At 39.9% G+C, this 22,522-nt stretch overlaps 1 protein-coding gene across 2 annotated transcripts in view; it reads left to right on the top strand.

Annotated features, from left to right (window-relative positions):
* The window catches only part of SLF1 (SMC5/6 complex localization factor 1), an 86,502-nt gene that overhangs the window by 16,890 nt on the left and 47,090 nt on the right, over nt 1–22,522 (top strand). For both annotated transcript variants that reach the window (XM_075932142.1, XM_075932143.1), the window contains exons 5-11: nt 2,790–2,952; nt 7,948–8,082; nt 10,792–10,845; nt 12,451–12,609; nt 15,284–15,450; nt 19,267–19,404; nt 20,152–20,317. In XM_075932142.1, the coding sequence (XP_075788257.1) occupies nt 2,790–2,952; nt 7,948–8,082; nt 10,792–10,845; nt 12,451–12,609; nt 15,284–15,450; nt 19,267–19,404; nt 20,152–20,317 (982 nt within the window). The remainder of the gene's footprint in view (nt 1–2,789; nt 2,953–7,947; nt 8,083–10,791; nt 10,846–12,450; nt 12,610–15,283; nt 15,451–19,266; nt 19,405–20,151; nt 20,318–22,522) is intronic.

Genomic DNA, 22,522 nt, shown 5'->3' with positions numbered 1-22,522 from the left:
GCATGTCCCCTCTCAGTCTTCTCTTTTCCAAACTAAAGAAACCCAATTCTTTTAGTCTTCCCTCATAGGTCATGTGTTCTAGACTTTTAATCATTTTTGTTCCTCTTCTCTGGACCCTCCAATTTCTCCACATCTTTCTTGAAATGTAGTGCCCAGAAGTGGAAACAAAACTCTAGCTGAGGCCTAATCAGCTTAGAGTAGAGCAGAAGAAATACTTCTTGTGTCTTGACCACAAGACTCCTGTTAATGCATCCCAGAATCATGTTAGCTTTTTTTGCAACAAATGTCACACTGTTGTCTTATATTTAGCTTGTGATCCACTAGGACACCTAGATCCTTTTCTGCAGTACTCCTTCCTAGACAGTTGCTTTCTATTCTGTATGTGTGAAAGTGATTGTTCCTTCCTAGGTGGAGTACTTTGCCTTTGTCCTTATTTAACTTCATCCTATTTACCTCAGACCATTTCTCCAGTTTGTCCAGATCATTTTGAATTTTGACCCTATCCTCCAAAGCAGTTGCAACCCCTCCCAACTTGGTATCATCTGCAAACTTAATAAACTTACTCTGTATGCCAATATCTAAATCGTTAATGAATATGTTGAACAGAACCGGTCCCAAAACAGACCCGTGTGGAATCCCACTTTGTTATGCCCTTCCAGCATGGCTGTGAACCATTATTAACTACTCTCTGAGAATGGTTGTCCGGCTAGTTATGTACCTACCTTACAGTAGTCCGATATAAGTTGTTTTTCCCTAGTTTATTGATAAGGTCATGTGAGACCATATAAGATGCTTTACTAAAGTCTAGATGTACTACGTCCACCCCTTCCTAGTTATCCATAACACTTGTTATCCTATCAAAGAAAGCTATCAGCTTGGTCTGATTTGTTTTATTAATTACAAATCCATGCTGGCTGTTTCCTATCACCTTATTATCTTCATAACATTAACTTAGGTTACTACTAGACTGAAACCTCTTTGTAAGTGTATAATCATCTTGCATTTAGAAACTGTGGGCCCTGGCAAATGTTTCCTCTAATTATTTCCATCCAGGTGTGGAATAAATTAAGTGCACCAAGGTATGTGCAGATATGCACCATCAGTAGAAACAAATGGTGCCAGCTGTGGGTGCTCTGCTAATCATTTCGGCTGTATTTAAAGCTCTCCTCGGTGGCAACCCAAACACTCAGCTAATAGGTAACACTGGCTATGACCCCATTCCAAAAGATGCAGAACCATTAACACCTACTTTATTAAGTTGTAGATGGTTTCTTCTTTCTTAGCAGGGGGAAATTAAGCTGTCCTGTTCCCTTCTCCAGCAAAATGTGTTAAGTATTGTTTTAATGGCAGAGAATATGAACAAGCCAGTTTCCTTCTTATCAAGGACAGTAAACAGCTGTGGTTCAAGAACATTCCATTACAAGTTATCACTGTTGCATTTTCTTCCTTCATCTTCAGTGCCGGTGTTCTAGGTAGGGATGTGAAAGTATAAGGCTGTGTCTAGACTGGCCAGTTTTTCCGGAAAATCAGCTGCTTTTCCGGAAAAACTTGCCAGCTGTCTACACTGGCCTCTTGAATTTCCGCAAAAGCACTGACCTCCTACTGTAAGAAATCAGTGCTTTTTGCGGAAATACTATGCTGCTCCCGTTCGGGCAAAAGTCCCTTTTGCGCAAAACTTTTGCACAAAAGGGCCAGTGTAGACAGCTGAGATTTGTTTTCTGCAAAAAAGGCCGATCGCGAAAATGGCGATCGGGGCTTTTTTGCGCAAAAGTGCGTCTAGATTGGCCATGGACGCTTTTCCGCAAAAAGTGCTTTTGCAGAAAAGCGTCCGTGCCAATCTAGACGTGCTTTTCCGAAAATGCTTTTAACGGAAAACTTTTCCATTAAAAGCATTTCCGGAAAATCATGCCAGTCTAGACACAGCCTAACTGTACACAGTTAATCAATGAGCCTTGTACACAAAAGATAAAGGTGCACACAAGACCAGATTTCATCCTCCATGGTACATTTTTTATGTCTATGAATTTGGTAGATCCCAAACTGTTCTTAATAGCAGTGTTGCTTGTTTTTTCTCCTCTGATTTTCCCTGAATTATGACTAACCTAGCTGGTACATATATAAGTAGGCAACACCAGGACATTTTGTTTTTTAATTTGATTTTTTTCTAGTATATGCAACCACCAATTTAGAAGACTCCCTTTTCTCCTCACCCCTTCTGTTACCTGTCATCTTTTCTTAGAAATATAAATTGCAGCAGTGCATCTCTGGAAGTTGTGTATGGGGAAGAAATTACACCTAATGGGCCAGAAACATTAGTTGAGCTGTTTGGGTATTATGTTAGGTAGGACTAACTGTACCCAGTGCCTGCAAATTATACAGTATAGGTCTTTTTTGTGTAAGTTCTAATTCACGGGTAAGGAAAACAATATCTCATTTTCAATAAATCCCTCTTCATTTAGTTAAAGATCCACTAGATATCTTGCACTATATTTTAATAAACCATAGCTATATTGATACTAAGTTTGAGTTTTATAAAAGTGCACTTGTTAGAAGCTTTCTAAAAGATTAAAGAAATTAGTACTCCATTCTAAACTGAAAAGACAGTACTATCTACTTGGGTTACCTGCTTATTGCAGGGCTCTCAAATGCTAAGTTAGCTTGCTATGGAAGGAAGAGTGACTCGGTGCCCGCTCATTTTGTGTTAATTTTGGATACATTGTAGTTTAACATTTAACAATGCTTTTTAAAACAAATTATTTACAGTATATACATACTTTAAACTGTTTTAGAGTTCTAGAAGCTGGAAAGGCAACTGTCTATCTACCACAAAAGGCAGTAAAAGCTATTACTCATGTATTCACTGATAATAAAAGTGTCACCACAGAGAGAGAGAAACATCGTTTCGAGGCATCATATTATCCTGTGCAATATATAGGTGACTATCTTTTTGAGGTAAGTAAAACATTTTTAACTGAAATTAATTCTTCATTATTAATACTGCTAAGTTGATAAATCACTGGGTTGTAATCAATAAACAATAGAGGAAGGGATTCTCTCTACTTAATTTTTTAAAAATTAACTCCTTTTAAAAATTTTTTAATGCTTTTTAAATAGCATATACTAACTGGTTTTAAGTATAATTGAGAAGATAGTGTGTATCCATGTTTTCCATTCTGCTTTTGTCTGGATCAGATACAATAGCACCCTCTTTCTTTGTGCACACAACTGGCTAATGCCTTCTAATTACTGTTCATTCACTACTGTTACTTGTAAACATACTGTTACAGAGCTACAGGTATACTCTTTGAGCAAACTGACCAGGAATCTCATTGGGTCTTTCTGGCCTGGCTTTGTTGGAATTGATTGGTGTCGGTGCTGCCTTAGCTATCTAATTATCCAACCAATCTAGTGATGTTCGATTAATATTTCTGAGCTGTTGGAACTGGTATTCTTTGAGTCTACCTCTGCATAAGCAAATTCTCCATCTTCCTTCCATAAATGAAGTTAGGACTCTGAGGAAGAGGGGATTTAAGGAGGTGGTAGAAGGAACTGAGACAGCTGGAGCATAATACTTCTGTAGCCTCCCCCTTAGAGCATTCAAGAACAGTGAGGGGGTGGGGAAGGGCCCAAGACCTGCTAGAAGATTTGGTCCATTTATGCCAGGAATGTGCATGTGCAGAAGACTCAACTTACAAGGAAGCAACCTTCATTTTATCTTGTTTTTTGATTGAGTCTTATCCCTCTTAAAATGGTGTGTCACTAAAATTACTTAATGTCAAAATGAAACGTGGTGCTATCTCCACAAACTTGAACTGAAATTTTTCTTGATCTTGACATTGTGACAATTGTACGTTTAAACTTATCTCATTTTTGCATTGTGGGCTAAAGGCATACTAGGGTTTTCAGAATTTTGCATTAAAGCTTCCTATAGGATTGGCATTATGAATGCTATTTCCTCAATTGTTTGGCACTGGCAGATCAGCAAACTACACAAACATGTTCTTAATGCTCAGCACATGAGTAGTCCCATGGAAATCAGTAAGACTTCTTTCTTGCTTAAAGTTCAGCACACATTTGAGTGCTTTGCTGACGTAGCAGGAATGGTACCTCCAGAGCATCTCTTCATGGCAGGGCACCTTCAGTACTCACTAACTTTCCACAGATTGAAGTATTTAAAATCAGAATTTCCTTCTGGAGTCTAACACATTAACTCTTCCCACATAGTTTCCAGTGGCTCTCCAGACCCAAATCCTTTTCTCTTAGCTGAGGCTGAGGGATTATACATCTTACTTTCCAGGGCTTGTGTTTTGCTTCTCTCTGCTCCTTTTAAATTGCCCTCCACCAGTTCCACCTGAGCTGACAAACCTTTAAAAAAAAAAAAAACCCCAGAAGTAAAAACAAAAGTTTCCTAATAGTTCTTCCATGCATCTCCATTGGAGTGCAGACTTTCTGCCTCCTTTTACAGTTGGGAAGTAAGATCGTACCACCCTAGCCCTTTTTCACCATGAGTCTCAGGGGCTTCTGCAGGAACCTCTTTGCTCTCTGAATCACTTCTGATGAGGGAAGAGGCACTTTATGCAGTGTTCCTTCTAAGCAGAGCACTTGGGAAGCTACCCAGAAGAGATTCAAATGCTGCATAGATGATCAGCAGAGTGCCCACAACCAGCATCATGTGTCTCTACTGGTGGTGCACATCTACACATGCCTTGGTGGACATAACAAAACTTATTCCATGCATGGAAGGGGGAAAAAAAAGGAACATTTATGTTATGTACTACTTTTGTCCCCAAGCCTTGTCCTGGTTGGCTGAGAGAAGAACCTCAGCCCACAGAAATTGCATCGCTTAAAGAGACAGGTACCAGGGTTTTCCTAGACACTCGGCTATTGCACTCAGACCAGTTGTTCTTCCCCAGTATCTATTCTAGAACTCTGTGAACAGGATTTGGCTGGCCACATTCCCCTCTACCTCTTAAACCAGGCAGACCTCTTTGTTACACAGAACCTTGCAGGATTGGGCCCTAGTTTATTACTCCCTCAAAGTGAATCTCAAATTCAAATGGTTATAACTAGGGCCCTACCAATTTCACAGCTATGAAAAATACATCTCAGACTGTAAAATAAGTCCTGCCCCATGAAATCTGACCTTGAAATGAGCAGGCTAGAGGGGGACGGGACCTGTTCTTCTATTGCGTGGCTGTCGTGGGAAAAGATCAGACCCACCTCCACAGGCAGTGCTGAAGTGAGGGTGGTATATCCCTTTGGCTCCTTTCTGGGCTCAGGCTTCTCAATTTAAGGGCTTACGTCTGCACGTAGCTCCTGCCAGGGCTTGGTGTGCCTGAACTCTTGGATTTCTGCTGCTTCTTATCTCTGGCTCCTGCCCGGGCTGCTGCTCCACCCCTCCCCCAGTGGCTGGGGGATGCTCAGGTTCCAGCTGGGGCTTAGGTTTCTGCCCTTTGCAGCTCCTGCCAGGCTTGGGGATCTGAGCTGGGGACTGTCACCCTTTGCATCTCTAGCCTTCATAGCTCTTGACTGGCTTGGGGCTGCTCCCATTTTCCCCCCACCCATACATGGCTGCACCCAAAACTTGGAGTGCCTCAGCCTAGGGCTGTTGTCTCTGACAGCTGCTACGTGAGTTTCAGGTCGCTCAGACTCAGGGCTTCCACTCATTGTCCCTCCCCCACCAACTCCTGTCAAGGCACTTCTCAAATTGTCTGGGGACCATTAATCCACCACTGACCCTGATTAGCACCTAGGAGCCCACAGCTGGGGCACTCTCTGCAAGTACTGAAGAGGCTGGATTTACCTCTGCCTCTAGGAGCCTCCCAGCTGGGAGGGCCAGTTACAGGATTGCCTTATTCTCTTCTATGCTGCTTTATAAGCCCACCTCCAAAGGTAGCACCTGCAGTTTCCTTCTGGCCTCTGAAGGCAGCACAGAAGAGCATATGGCAATCGTGCAATCCCCCTACAACAGCTTTAGAACCGCACCCCTCCCCCCAGCCTCCCTCCAACTCCTTGGTCCACAGGATCCCCACAGTTACAACACCATGAAGTTTCAAATGTACACTTTAAATCATGAAACTGACTAATTTTAAGATCTGTAGCGATGAAATTGACCAATGTGAACAATGAATTTTGGTAGGGCCCTAGTGATAAAATAACAAGGAATATGGCCAAATGTACAGAATAGGGCAGGGCTTCTTAACCTTTTTCTTTCCAAGGCTCCCATCCCCCAACATACTATTAAAAACTCCACAGCCCATCTACATCAGAATAATTGGTTTTCTGCAATTAAAAGCCAGGCCTGGCATTGGAGGGTAGCAAGTAGGGCAATTGCTTGGTGTCCCTGAGAAGCTACATTACTTAGCTTCATCCCTGAGTGGTGGAGTTCAGAACCCCAGGCTTCCATCCTATGGGATGAGGCTTCACCTTTCTGCCCTGTGTCTCAGCAAGTCTAGTACTGGCTCTGCATAGTGGACCCCCTGAAAAGTGCTGACAGTCCCCCCCTACCTCCAGGGTTCCCAAACTCTTGGGTAAGAACCACCAAAATAAAGGACTCTATCCTGGAAAGTAGTTACTCTGAAAAATATTTAGTGGTCATAATAGACAAGCAACTCAACATGAACTTCCAATGTAATGCTGTGACTAATGCGATTCTTGGAGGGAGGTGATTTTTACCTGTCAGTGTGGCATTGGTGACACTGATACTGGAATATTGCTTGCAGTGCTGGCCTCCCTGTTTTTAAAAAGAATATTGGTATTTTGGAAAGGGAGCATAAGAATGTCACAAAAATGATTTAGAGACTGAGAAAAATTCTGTGCAGTGAGTGACTTAAGTTCAGCAAAAAAAAGTTATTTGATAACAGTGTAAAAGTACCTATACCGGAACAAAATATTTGGTCTAAAGGTACCTAATGGTTCATCTAACGGAGAAAGGCATACAAGAACCAATGACTGGAAACTGAAGCAAGACAAATTCTAATCAGAAGTTGGGCACAAATTTTGAACTGTGAGGATGATTAATGATTATAACAAACTACCAAGAGGAGTTGTGGTTTCTCCATCACTTGCTGTTTTCAAATCAAGACTGGATCCTTTTTAGAAGACATGTTTTGGCCAAATACAAGTTATTAGTCTTAATACAGGGATAACTGGATAAAATGCAATGATCTGTGATATTCAAGAGGTCAGACTACGTGGTCAAATGGATCGTGTAGCCGTCAACTCTGTGAATATGGGGGGTGGGGAACCTGTTCCTTGTTCAAGGACCACTTTATTGGGGGAAAGGAGGGCTCTTAAATTCTTTTCCCAAATTGCCAAAAGTAATTAATTCTACAATGTGCAGCAAACTTATCTTTTTAGAAATATAATACAACATTTTTTATATCGATCTGTAGCTTTGAGAGGTAAAAGTCTGGAATATGGGGTGAAATATGCAATTCTTGAAGCCAAAAACTGAAACTTTTTATCAACATAACATCACCTTTTATTAGTTGCCTGCTTATTACTGTGTGAACTAGTCTTCTAGTTCTTACTGCTAGCATTGCTGCTCTCACTGAAGTGTAAGGATGAACACATCCCAACTAGTTTGTTTTGCAATAGGTACTTTCACTTCAGCTCCCATTCTAAAAAATTGACTTTTGGGAAAGGTGGGGGGGAAAGGGAAGGAGACAGGCGCCACAACCCTATTTATTCCATTACCTGTATTTTGGAATAAGAGGGCCTTTACGTCTGGATCAAGCTAATTCAAAATGAGAGAGCTCATCCTCACAGAACTAATCTGGAATAGCTATCTTTTAATTTCACACTCTATTTTAGTCCAAAATAATGTTATAATAAACTGTATAAAAGAATATATGGAAAAATATCTAAAGACGACAAAAAAGTGTAGAGTTGTTTCAGACATCTGTCTCTTTATACGCAAGTTAATACATCTTTTGACCTACACAGAATGAAATACAACATATTACTGAAGATATCCAAATAAACCATCTTTTAGCTGAACAAGAATCCAGAGATACAATGTCTGATATGCAACTTACTGCAATGAAAAATGCATTAATAAAGCATATGTATTTTGCTCAGGTAAGAAAAAAAAAAACAGGACTGTACAAACTTTTAATGGTAAAAATGTAATAAAATTCTCCCTAGATATTTGCCCTTCAAGCACAAATGTAACAAAGATAACATTAGATTTCTTAGCATCTGCAGAAATTGTAACTTGATATAATTTGTGAAATTTAAAAATTTTGTACTGTATTTATTTAGTACAATACCATCTTATTACCGATTTTAGATCCATTCTGTTATGAGGTGATCAATATGTATCTAGTGTAGAAATGATGGATTACATGAAATAGTGGTAATGCCATAGATTGGTCATTTTATTTAATTTTAGTTTTTAATGGTCTTGCAAAACCACTGGATTGTCTTTTAGTCTTCCTATGGCTGGCCTTTAAATAGCTATATTTATATTAACATGTTCTTCTCAAAACTGAAGATATCTCTGAACAAGCAACATTTTACTAAGATTTATGAAGAATTCTGATTGCTCTGTGGAGTTTGTTAGGGACAATAATCAATGCATTTTACCATTTTAATAATATCACTGATTTAATCATGAAGTTCAGGAAGAAGTAGAAGGGATATCGGTGCACTGGATGAGAATTAACAACTTGAGGTTTGTGGATGAATAGTTATCATTGAGGAAGATGAAGAGAAGTTGGCAAGAACAGTGCAGGTGCTAAGTGAGGAAGGGAAGCGGTACGGACTGATTATGAATATTGATAAAACAAAGAGAATGGTATTTGAAGATAAGGAAAGAGGAAGGAAGATCAGTGTAGATGGGATCGAACTAGGGTATATAGAGAAGTTCACATACTTGGGGAGCAACATGATATGATCTAGACTGTAAGAAGGAAATAGCGACTAGAATAAGCAAGAGCAAGTTTGAAGGTGATGGATTAAGATTTGGAAAAGCAAAGCGATTAGCTTAGGAATGAAACTAAGTTTCTTGAAAACGTGTGTATTCAGCAGCAAGTTGTATGGATGTGAGACATGAGTGATAATGAAAGATTTGAAGAGAAGGATATTGGCATTTGAGAGGAGTTGTTATAAAAAGATCCGAGACTACGATGGATGCAGAAGGTCACCACAGAGGAATTATATAGGAAGAATCACCTGAAAGAGAACCTATCGCAGAAGGTTATATAGTGGAAGCTACAGCTATTCAGGCATATCTGCAGAATGAATGACAAGCGAAAAGTCAAGATCTTGATATTCGGCATAATGGATGGTCCGAATAGGAGAGGCAAACCCCACAGAGAATGGATAGATGATATAGTAGATTGGTGCAGAGCTAGTCTACAGAAACTAAGCCACTCCACATTGGACAGGGAAAGGTGGAAGGAAATAGTGAGGGAGGTATCGGACATCAACAGGCGATAAGTCCATGGTGGTGGTTGATGATGATGATGATGCAAGTAAGGACATTATTTCACATTTAGAAAAGTGAGCAATTAATTGTTTTGAATTAGTACAGCAGATATAACCACCATAATATATTGATTGCAAATTGTTGTTTAGTAGTTTTCATGTATTCCCTGATACAGAAAACACACATTAATAAATTTAGACTTATGGAGTCCTCAGCTGATCCTGGGTTCTGGGGAAATGCCGCACAGATCTCACGGTCAGCTGGTGAGTCCCCAGTTGACCACGGCTCTGAGTGGCCTTTCAAAGCAGCTGCGTAGCCTGGATCCCAGGGTCAGCGAGGGACTCTGTCTCCTACTGACCCCAGGTTCCATGCTGCACTGACGCTTTGAAATGCACAAGAGCCCCCGCTGGGGACTCATGTACATTTCAAAGGTGGAATGCCCGGGTGCAGCCCAGAGTCAGCGGGACTTCTCGCTGGCCCAGGGCTGCAGGTGGTGTTCCGTATTCCTCCTTTGAAATGTACAAGAGCCCCTACTACTCGACTAGTCAATTAATTTAACATCCTTATCTTACACATCTCTTTACCACATTATTTTCCTTAATGGTAATTGCTGTGGATGTTTGGATGGACAGATGGTTGTATTGGGAGGTCATTTACCAAAGGGTTGTTCACAACGATGGCTGCACTTTTTGAATGTCCATTAATAGGATGATACTGGTTGCCCCTCGCTGGATGTAACAATGAATTTACATTTATATCTAGTTCTTTTTAACTCATAGGCTCCCAAAGCACTTTACAGAATAAACACTAGTGTATATACCATATCGCAACATAAAATCGGCCATAATGGGTCAGACCATAAGTCCATCTAGCCCAGTATTTTGTCTTCAGACAGTGTCTAATGCCAGGTGCCCCAGAGAGAATGGACAGAACAGGTAATCATTAAGTGATCTATCACCTGTTGCCCATTCTCAGCTTCTGGCAGAAGCTAGGAATATCATTATTCTATTGATGGGATAGCCATTGATGGACCAGTTGTCCGTGAATTTATATAGTTTGAAACAAAAAGTGGAGAATGATGCATTAATTCATATTGCTGGGCAAGTTAGATTTGAAAAATAAAATTGCCCAGATTGTTAGCTCAGGAACCTCTTGCTAAAGCCTACTCTTATTAAAAGTTTCAAAAGTGTACCGTCTCATTTTATAGAAATATAACTAACTAGATCTCCATGTTAAATTTGCCTAAATATATAATTTTAACACTGTAGCATGTTTTGCTGGTCATTAAATGATACTATTTTGTCATTATCCAGTGTAATGGTTTTCATTTATGCCCTTGATTTACTTCTGTTTTACAGACTGTGAAACAGAAATTTACTCAAATAGACCAAGAGAATGGATGTGGTAGAAAAGTAAGTATTTTAATTCTTGATTTCTGAAGGTGTAAGTTAAAGCAGTTTAACACTTATCCACTCATGTTCACCAAATCAAGAGATCTGTTTTTGGAGCAGGTTTTTCAGTTGATAATTTTTCACCTCTCCCAGAATAGGGATGTGAGTGAGTAGTCGAGTACTCGACTACCCAATAAGCCTAAGTCGAGTATTTGACTACTCGCTCTTGCCCCCCCACCCCCACCATTGCTTTCTCTGTGACAAAAGCAGCAAGAAGTAGAGACAGGAGACGGTGCAGGGAGGGCTGGCTTTTAAGTTGGTTCTCCCCCAATGCTGGCTCCATGGTGTCACCTGATCCCCTCCAGCAGCACCCGGCTCCTACTTCATTTAAACTGCGGAGACTCAGCAGGGCTCGCTCCTGGATCTACACGAGCCAGGCAGAGCACCTTCCCTTATCGACTAATTGATAGGACAATTAACCACCTTTTAACATCTTTATCTCAGAAAGGAACTGACAGTTGCAGGCATTGGAAATTGCTGTGAGTTTCATCATGGGGGTGATTATGTGTGGCATCCTGTGGCTTAAACTTTGTTGTGTGGAAGTTTCCTACCAGAAGTCACACACATGAGTGAAGACTGCCTACAATATGTACCTTTAGGCTCCATATTTACTTACGGTGCTGTATACGGTATATTCTGTACCCCCCCACCCAGGACAGGTATAAATAGCCGTATAGATGGTGAGACGCTGCTTAGGTGAGTAAAGATGCACCAGAATCTCCGGTTCTTCTTCAGGTGGTCCCCGTGGGTGCTCCACTCGTGGTGTTGGGCTCGTCCCAGCGCCGGGATGAGCCCGACACCATGAGTGGAACACCCACAGGGACCCATCTCAAAGAACCATCATTACTGCACGAAGGTGAGTAACTTCCTCATGTATACCCTACATGGCTTTCTACATGCCTAAGCAGTGACTCCCTCAGTTTATACGACTGTTTTTTAGCAGTGTAGCATCCTGCTGCTGGAGCAGTCCTTGTGGTGAGGAAAGGCTCCAAGCCACTGTTTCCCCCCCTACCAGAGCCTTTCACTGACATGCATAGCTACACACTGCAGTGTGAACATTTCCTCTGCTTCAGTGCAGCATGTAGCTACATATCCCCCACATGCCAGTGTAGATGAGGCCTGAGAGAGTAAATAGAGAAAAATTGCTGGGGCCTTAATAACAATTAATAATAAAAGACTCCATCTCCGGAGATTGTAAGCATATCCTGAAAAGTACTGAGTGCTCTTAATGGGAGTTGAAATCAGTAGGGTTAGGAGCAATGAAGCCCTTGCAGAAGACAGTCAGTATATCTCTGGATCATGCTACAAATTAGGGATTACTTTACATTACATTACAACTGCTATTTTCTGTAAAATAAATTCTTACCTTTATTACTTTACTTTATTATGTAATGAACAAAGTTACATACATTTTGTATAAAGATTCATAAATGTTTTCCTTTTGTATCTAAAGGGACTGAACTTTAAGTTGCCTCTCATTTTTCTTTTTAAGATAGTTCTGTGTTTATAAATCTTTTATTCAACCATTCTTTCTAAGCAGTTATTCACAAAAAAATTCATTCCTAGGTTGAAAATACTGATCTCTCCAGAGGTGTATTGTGTATAATTGAAGAACTAGTAGAAGGACACTTCTTTACAGATGCAGTCACAGAACTTGCTGCCACTCAAAAATACTCCATTCCTACTGTGCAACTTCTTCATTCTCTTCTAGAGCATATGCTGCAGGTGAGAACTAAAGGTTTGGGTTTTCACAGTATTAAACAGGGGAATATAAAAACTATGGTATTAATCAGATACCAACAGTATATATTTTTTTTTTTTTAAAAGAGAGATACTGTCTTCATCCTTCATTTCTTTAACCAACAGTCCCTTAATCATTATTTCATCAGAGTATACTGTCAATGTATTTTTGATAAAGTAAAAAAGGCAATGGATAAGATCTGGAAAAGCAAAACGATTAGCTTAGGAATGAAGCTGAGCATGTTGAAGTGTGTATTTAGCAGCATGTTGTACGGATATGAGACATGGGTGATAACGAAAGATTCGAAGAGAAGGATATTGGTGTTCAAGAGGAGTTGTCAAAGAAAGAGCCTGAGAATGGGATGGATGCGGAAGGTCACCAACGAGGAATTATATAGGAAGATACACCCAAAAGAGAACCTACTGCAGAAGGAGTTACAGAAGCTGTTAACAGAAGTTACAGCTATTCGGACATATTTGCAGAATGAACAAAGAGTGAAAAGTTATGCCAAATACCAGGGTCTTAATGGATGGTCCGAATAGGAGAGGCAGACCCCACAGAGAATGGGTAGATGATATAGTAGATAGATGTGGAGCTAGTCTACAGAAACTAAGCCACTCCGCACTGGAAAGGGAAACATGGAAGGAAGTAGGGAGGCATGGGACACAAACGGGCGTTGAGCCCATGGTTGTTGATGTTGATAATAATGAAAATCCCAGCATATCATACAAGACAGAAAATTATTCACATTGAGTAAATAAATATATTTTTCATACTATTGGCATTACTTCATTTAGGAGTACAGGCAGTCCCCGGGTTACATACAAGATAGGGACTGTAGGTTTGTTCTTAAGTTGAATCTGTATGTAAGTCGGAACTGGCGTCCAGATTCAGCCGCTGCTGAAACTGACCAGCGGCTGACTACAGGAAGCCTGAGGCAGAGTTGCTCTGCCCTGGGCTTCCTGGAATCAGCCGCTGATCATTTTCAACAGCTGCTGAATCTGGATGCCTGGGACAGAGCAGCTGGGGCACTGCAGGGTAGGTCCCCAGAGCACCTCACCTCGGCGCTGCGGGGACCAACCAGGCAGCACCCCAGCTGCTCTACCCCAGGCGTCCCCAAGTCAGCTGCTGCTGAAACTGATCAGCGGCTGACTTGGGGACGCCTGGGGCAGAGTAGCTGGGGTGCTGCTGGGTTGCTCCAGTAGCGCAGCTCCTCGGCGCTACTGGACCAACCCAGCAGCACCCCAGCTGCTCTGCCCCAGACATCCTGATTCGACGGCTGCTGAAACTGACCAGCAGCGGCTGAATCAGGACGCCTGGGGCAGAGCAGCTGGGGTGCTGCCGGATTGGTCCAGTAGCGCCGAGAGCGGCGCTGCAGGACCAACCGGCAGCACCGCAGCTGCTCTACCACAGGCATCCCGAGAAAAGCCTGGTCTGCTGGGGAGGGGGGAGAGGGGGCGCACTAGCTGCGCCCCCCGCCCCCAGCAGACCAGGGAGACGCGGAGCAGCTTTTCTCACCCCGGAGGACGCGGGCAGTGGGACCGCCCAGATGTGCCGTGGTCCCGCCGCCCGCGTCCTCCGGGGCGAGAAAAGCCCTATTCGTAAGTACGGATCCGACATAAGTCGGATCTGCGTAACCCGGGGACTGCCTGTATACTGTCTATACTATGTATGATTAACGAGTTATAACTAGTATAGTGAGTTACATGTTTGTATTATCTGAGACTTTAATGTATATTATATATAACTATTTTAGGACCATATGGATCAACCATGAATAAAAGCAAAATGCTTGTGCATGAGCTTCAACTCTCATTTTTTGTCCAGCAAAATTTATTTAAATAATTGAAAAAATCAGAAACCAAACAGTATTTTTCATAAGCCTTATTAATGTTGTATCCATGTACTGTTAAATATTGTCCTTTAATGTAAATGTAAAAACAGTTGCAGAAAGCAAGATTGAACAGTGAGATTGAATCTTTTCTGCACTTTGAGAAACTTCTGGATTTTTCAGTAATTTGGTATAAAAAAGGCATGGATATTGAGCTGACTTAGAAGAAATCTTGTCTAAACAATGCCAGAGTCAAATGTATTTATCAAATCTTGAGTCAAACCAAAAAATAATCTTACCAAATGCAATGTAAGTCATTTGGGTTGGCAGCAATAGAAATCTTGGTCTCTCTGGATAGACTAAAATTGGAAGAAAACAGGTAAGGATTGGAAAGAATTGTAAGTTGGTCAGAAAGTGTTAAACAAGTAGTATAATGTGCACTTTTTTGCAAAATGAGTGACTTGCACAAATAGGGATCTGAATTGGTAGTAGCAGGCAAGACAATGCACAGGACGCTGTACATTAAAGTAACTGCATGCATACTTACACTACATTATCCCTACCCCTGAAAGAGATGGAAATCATTGGTATAAACTCTGGTGCAAACTAGTTTCTATTAGATCTGAATACCATTTCGGTTCAAGTTAGCCTTTTTTTTTTTCTTTTTCTGTGCAAATTACAATATTTTGTCTCTTACATCACTCCTCTTGCCCACACAATATTAAGTCAACATTTGTCAGCAGTGTATTTGAGTTTAGAATGAGTATAATTAACATGAATTCTTCACAAATTCTTATTTTACTTTTTATTTCTTATTTTTAAAACAGGGAAATATGGACACAGTATTCTCTGCTAAATTTTTTCACCTCTTATATATGCTTCTTCAACTTGATCCTCCTTGGAAGTCACCTTCCATGTTAAGATATTATATGGAATTTTTTCAGTGTCCTGTATGCATGAGAGGAACATGGTCTCTAGTAGAGATGCTTGTGAGGTAAGATGTGGCTGGAAAGGGTTTTCTTTGTTTGCATGTTCTCTTATTTCGAGTTTGGGGCACCCTTCTAAAAGCTTAGAAAAGTGGAAAAAATAGTATCACACTTTTTTATTTTTTAATTAAAACATTTATAGAATTTACAGACATGGGGAAGCTCTTATATGGAAGTCACTTTTTCAATGTAATTAGTTCATTATAAGTGGAGGTTTTCTATAGGTAGAGTAGCATTTGTACATTTCAGAACTTTTATTATAAATTTCATTTAATCTGAGCTAATTGAAAATGGTTGTCAATGGGAAAAATTATACATTTTTTTTGTTTCTCCCCTTGTTTACATTTCTATAATTATTTGAATATTCTGTAGCTTTTTGACAGTCTGAATCAATGTATTTTAGTATTGGGTTTTGTATATCTATTTTCCTGCAAATAAAACAGTACAAATCATATTTTGTCAAATATGCAGTTTCATGCTGCATTTTGGTTTTAAACATGAAGTTTGCAAACTTGTGCACTGGTCGTAATTAATCAATATACAACACAAGTCATTGCACAGCAGCCTTTTGGGTTTCTCCTTTTCCACTTGATAGAAGGAGAAATTCAGGTTTCTATCTATGATTTTTGTAAAATCCAGAAATTAATTCTATCTCTGAAAGAGGGACTGTACCTCACTGCTCATCACTGTGATATCTTGTCTAGTTTAACATGTTTTAAATACATCAATCCATATTCTCAAACAATTGTAAGTCTAAAGTGTTGTTACTCTCACATACAAACTCCATTCACTTACAGGTAAGGCCACTAAAATGCACATTTCTCATTTTTAAATCACGAGTTCAAGGCAGCCTTTATAATTTGTCTTAGTGTGCATTTGGGTAATATGATGACTGGCTGTTGATTACTTCCCTCCACAACAAACTCCATCGTATTTCCTAACACATATCCAGCCAAAATGCACATTCCTCTGCACCACAATCAGACACACAGGTCATCCATCAAGGCTACAACTGGATAGTGTGGAAACCTCTTCCGGAGGTTTGCAGAGAAGACATGAGCTGCATGTATTCATAGCCTTGTTGCATTCCTAGTGTACTGTGTGTGGAGTTACCAGGAGGCGAACAAAGGTAAGTGAGTTTGTACTGCAATCTTCAGATGGGAGGGTTATGCACAGGTAGACAAGGTCAGTGCAGTAAGCCTAGGACGGGGAGCCAAGTCACTGTGGCAAGCCGTAAGAGTTTAAGTTGTCAGGTGCTAGTACCATAGCTGTGTAGCATGCCAAAGCTCTGGCTGTTTAGGGAGTCTTTAATGTGGTCATGTTTTCCTACCTCTATCAAATAATTCAATACTAAAATTTTAAAATTGATAACACCATACTTTTAAGTACAGGCAGTCCCCGAATTATGCAGATCTGACTTACGTCAGATCCGCACTTACGAACGGGGCTTTCTCGCCCCGGAGCTCGCAGGCAGCGGGACCGCCCAGAGCGCAGTGGTCCCACCACCTCGACCTCCGGGGCGAGAAAAGCTGCTCTGTGTGCCCCTGGTCTGCTGGGGACCGTCTCCAGCAGACCAGGGACACCTGGAGCAAAGCCGGGGAGGCGGAGGGGTCCCGCGCCTCTGAGGCTTTGCTCTGGCAAAGCCTCAGAGGCGTGGCACCCCGCCGCCGCTGCGGCTTTGCTTCCGGTGTCCCTGGTCTGCTGGAGACGGTCCCCAGCAGACCAGAGGCACTGGGAGCAAAGCCGGGGAGGCGGAAGGGTCCCGCGCCTCTGAGGCTTTGCTCTGGCAAAGCCTCAGAGGCGCGGCACCCCGCCGCCGCTGCCGCTTTGCTCCCGGTGCCCCTGGTCTGCTGGGGGGAGGGGCGCAGCTAGTGCGCCCCTCTCCCCCCAGCAGACCAGGCTTTTGTTGTGGACCCTGGGGTAGAGCAGCTGGGGTGCTGCCGGGTTGGTCCTGCAGGGACCTACCTGGCAGTCCAGCTGTTCTGTCCCAGGCTCGAGATTCAGCCGTTGTTGAAACGTTGTTGAATCAGTGGCTGATTCCAGGAAGCTGGGGGCAGAGCAATTCTGCCTCCAGCTTCCTGTAGTCAGCCCCTGGTCAGTTTCAGCAGCAGCGGCTGAATCTGGAGCCAGTTCCGACTTACATACAAATTCAGCTTAAGAACAAACCTATAGTCCCTATCTTGTACATAACCCAGGGACTGCCTGTACAGACTGAGGGAGTAGATGGAAACTAAACAGATTAGAAAAGAGATTGGGGTGATTTATTCTTTTGTGAGTGGATGAAAAGCAGGAGGCAACTCCATGTATTTAAAAGTTGTATGTTATGTGTAGGGCTTGAAAAAGCAACTCACTCAGAACTAATAGTAACCTTTCCAGGGTGTGAGTGACGAGGGAAAAAGTTCAATTAGTGTAAATCGACAACTAACAATTTTGTATAGGAATTCATTGCAAAGCACAATTCTCAGAAGGCTTCTGCCAAGAGAAGGAAGGCACTCAAATGCCGAATGACATCAACAGACATGGGATATTGGAATAATAGATGGGTTATGCAATTCAATGTGGGAATCTTAAGCTAATGAGGTTTTAATTAAAAAAGAAACAAGAAATAAACCCATTAATGTTCAGATACTAAACAAATCTGAGATTTTGGAATATAATCGTTGATACAGCTTTTTAAATTTTTGGCACAAGACTTAATTGCAAAAAAACAAAATGATTCATTGTTTGTTTTTCTGCAATTAAGTCTTGTGCCAAAGATTTGAAGAGCTCTATCGACAATTATATTCCAAAATCTCAGATATTTACTTACTCTTCTGCTGTCAAAATTCTCCCAAAAATGTAAACTGGAAAAGATTTTCTGCTCTTGCTCCTAATACAGTTTATATTGTTCAATTGTGAAGTTTTATCAAGGCACAGCTTAAATAATATGCAAATAGGATCTAATCATAGAAACCCTTACTCACCTGAATAAAGGTTTAGAGTCTCATACTATATTTTGAAACGTGAGAAGCAATCTTTTTTTGAAATAAAGCCTTTTTATAAATGTAACAAGAACTCTGCCCCTCCACAAGGAATTCCCTTCCTCCAGTGTGCAAGGAAATGTGCTAAATGCAACAATAATTTACTTCGCACTATAACCTACACCTTTAATTAAATTTCTCCCTCCCCGCCAGCAGAAAACACATGAGCTCAAACCCTTAATCAATGAACATGCCAGCTCAGAATATATATTTTCAATATTTCTCAAAATCTGGCCTTAAATCAGCAGTGGTATTAGTATGTAAATATGTATTTCCTTGCAGTATATAAGAAACACAATTTAATGTCTTTTAAGTAAAAATTAATTTGAGTAAAACTCACCCTGTACATTGGGCCAGCACAAGATTTATTGATCACTTAAATTCTATTCAAGGCTTCAAAATAGAACTGTAATGAGTAGTGCCTTGCATTGGCCCTTTGTACACTAGTAAGTTCAAGCTTTTTGCCCAACTAACTTATTGTTTGTTTTTAATCTGGACATAGAGAAATTTCCTCCTAAATTGATATTGTATATGCCAAGTTCCATCCTGAGCAAGCTTTTTTGATCTAGTTAAAGAATCCTTACGTTATTCTCACTTTCATGTTCAAATGACACACCAGTAATGGGGTCACTGTTTTGTCACTTTATTAATAAAGATTATTTCTGAAATGATGATATGATTGCATTTACAAAAACTCTCAAGTATGTTACTGTAATTTTGGAACTAAAATGTCAGAATTGCCTCATGCACTTATTAGTCAGTAGATCATTTGAAACTTAAAGATTTTCCTGTTTTATTTTTCAGATCTTGCCTTTACTCCAAAAGCTTTTGTCATACAGTCTCTGTTTCAGAAAAAATAAGTGAACAGAAGGTGGTTCACAAAACATTACTCAAGTTTTTCTTTAATTTAGTGAAGGCAGAAGTACAGGCTTTAACCATAAGGTAAGTTTTATAGGAAAATACTTTACATTGTTTAAAAATTCAAACCCTATTCTTAATTCTCAATGGAATTGTACTGTGTCTTTACTCACTGTCTCTGAAATGAGATGCTATACTCCTAGAGGTTTGCAAGTGGTGTTTGGCCGTGGTCTTGTTAAATGTTTCCTGTGAAACTTCACATTTGTCTGCCAATTTATAGCTACCTTTCATTATTTTAACAAATATTCTGCCTGCATGTTAGTATGGAGAATTTTGTCTAATTTTTTCATATTATTTTCCCATTATATTATATGTATGGATTGGTGTTTATTTTATTTCATAAGGGTGATATTTTTAGCTTTGGAGTTCTTAGATTTTTTTTTTAATGTTTAGCAAAATTTTATGTAGAAGACCTTTCAGTTAAAATATGTATGCTGTCTATTCTTAAATCTATAAGCACGTGTATTATCTCTCATCTTCACTAATCAACGTAAACGGTTGTATGATTGCCTTATGCAGTAAAAATGTTCCTTCACCTGTAATTATATTTATATAATATTAACACAACATTTGAATTCCTTCAGTATGGCTGTCATACCCATCATTATTGTACATATATTATTCATCAAAAATGGTGTATGATCTTTCTGTGCTTAAAAATTACCAAATCTTTGTATGTTTTGACAAGAGACATGTTATCTGTCTAGTAACTATTGTAATCAGATTGGCATAAAGCTTTAAGTTTGTTCACTTTCTCTTTTTCATGTATAGATTGTGTGAAGGGGCCAATTCACAGCTTCTGCAAGTTATGCCACAGACAGTTCTTCTGAAGACCTTTTGGTTGAGAAATGAAACCTCTGTGCTTTTTACCAAACAGACAAATATTCTGGTAGACTGGGTCATACATTCCCATAGAGAAAAGTACAAAACAAATGATGTGAGTAGGATTCGTTTTCTAAAAAAAAAAGTAATAACCAATGTATTTTTTGAAAAAGCATTTATTTCTTCGCTCCTTTCTGAGAATCTACATTCAAGTATCAAAGCTGCTTGTTACATTTTCCTTTTGTTGTGAAGCATGCTGACTTTTTCTTCACAAAAGGAAATGAACTGCTCTATAAGGTACTCATATATTGATCTGTTAAAAGGAAATGTAATGGAATCATGAGTGGTTTGCTGGTTGCTCTCAGATGTTCATATGCCTTTACCAGCAGGTGCTATTGCAGTCTATAGCAATATAAGGTTAGGACACCCTATCAAATAAAGTATGACCAATGAGGTAATTATATTATTTTACAATGAAAAGTACTTTTTGGAAAAAACTATATTCAGTAAAAATTACCTGAGGGATAAAACAAATGGGGTTTTGTTGTTTTTATACATGGTTTTTTTTACCTGAAACTTTTTTGTTAACTCACCAGTTTTCTTCCCAATCCCTTGAGTTTTCTTCAGTGCTTCTCTAGTTCTTTTTCATCCAGACAGAATGGACGACAACATAACTGCTGTTCCATGGCATGCTGGCCAGCAGGACAATGACCTGAACAGAAACTGGCTGTCCTCTACATCACCCCTGTCTTCCTAAAGCCTTTCTGAAGTATCTTTGCCTATTCAATTCACATAGAAGTACAAACTAGAACACTATTCTTTGCATTCTTTGAAAATGATTGTGAAAGTATAGAATAAATTGGCAACACACATCTTTCAGCACTATCACAAGGCAACTAGGGAAAATGAAGTATTGTAGTAAAACATTTCCAATTATCTGATCTTTATAGTGTGAACAAGGCAGAAAGGTTTAAACACATTGAAAGCTTTGCTTGGTTTACTTGAATTATAACCAGTCAACTTACCACTTTTGAGAGATGGTGAAACAAGCCATGCAGAAATGAAATATTGTCCTTTATCCATGGTCAAGATATATACATATTTTCTACGTGCCTAGATGTAGGCTTTTAAATCTAGATTATCATCTTTAAAAATGGCATGGTTTTTTTTCAAAGGTATTAAGCACCAAGAAAGCAAATGTCTAGTTGACTTCAGTAGAAATTCAATAATGCTTGAAAATCAGACCATTCTTTTATGTTTCTGAGTATAAATTCTGGAACCTAAATGTAGGCACCTGTTTTCTTTTTTAATCTTGCCCTTTCTCCTTTTCAAAAGTTCCATCTTTTTAAACCATGTTTCTTCCATAAGCACAAAATTCACTTGCAGACTGACTTCATTAATATTGATTATATATTGATTAAAAATAAACAGAACATTTTTGACAAGATTCAACTGTAGTATCAAACATATGCAGACTTATGCAATAGACTCAAATCTTAAACAAGACTTAAACAAGTCATTTGGCCTTGTTCTACAAAAACACGGTTCCCATTGCTGTTCAATTTTAGTTTTATACATTTCGTCATATAACATCCCAGAAGATGTGAAATCTGGCCTTTAAAATGCAGCTATATTATATTTTTCCCTGACAAACTTCCATGTTGTAGTGTTTCATTTTGTTTGTTTGTTTGTTTTAAATAGCACTCATTCCTTAGCTGTACCTGTAATTTCCTTGCCACACATTTTTAACAAAAATGGGACACTGTAAAAATGTTTTGTTAATAATCTCATATGAATAAGTTGCTCCCTGACACAGGCAAAACTCTCTATTATCCCATTCCATGATTTCAGTTTTGAGCTATTGTCTACAAAACTTGTGTAGCAAATTTTGTCCAAATAGTCCGTTTTAAATCCCTTAATATAGATGAAATGATCATTTCAAAAGAAATGCCCACAGGCAAATCCTCCCCATCAGTATATAGTTAGCTGTGTCTCTCTCTTCAGTCTTTTTATTTTAGAGATACAGAAGGAAAATTTGGCATGTTTCTATAGCATTGAGCTTAGCAAATAGGGGACAGAATTCCCCTTCTCTCTATAGACTTATTTTTTTTGCTTGAGGTAGGTACTCTATTGATATAGTAGCAATAATATGTACTGCCATGCAGAAACATGGGTTAAGGAATGACATTGGTATTCCTATTGTCTGTGATGTAGAGCAGGAGTGGGCAATGATTTTTGAAGGGGGGGGCAGGATTTTGGTAACTGGTCAAGGGCCACACTTTTCTGTGGGGCGGGGGTGCAGGTCTGAGACAGAGGTTGA

The sequence above is a fragment of the Pelodiscus sinensis genome, chromosome 6 (assembly GCF_049634645.1).
Source record: "Pelodiscus sinensis isolate JC-2024 chromosome 6, ASM4963464v1, whole genome shotgun sequence".
Lineage (NCBI taxonomy): Eukaryota > Metazoa > Chordata > Testudines > Trionychidae > Pelodiscus > Pelodiscus sinensis.
This window is presented reverse-complemented; position numbering and strand designations above follow the sequence as displayed.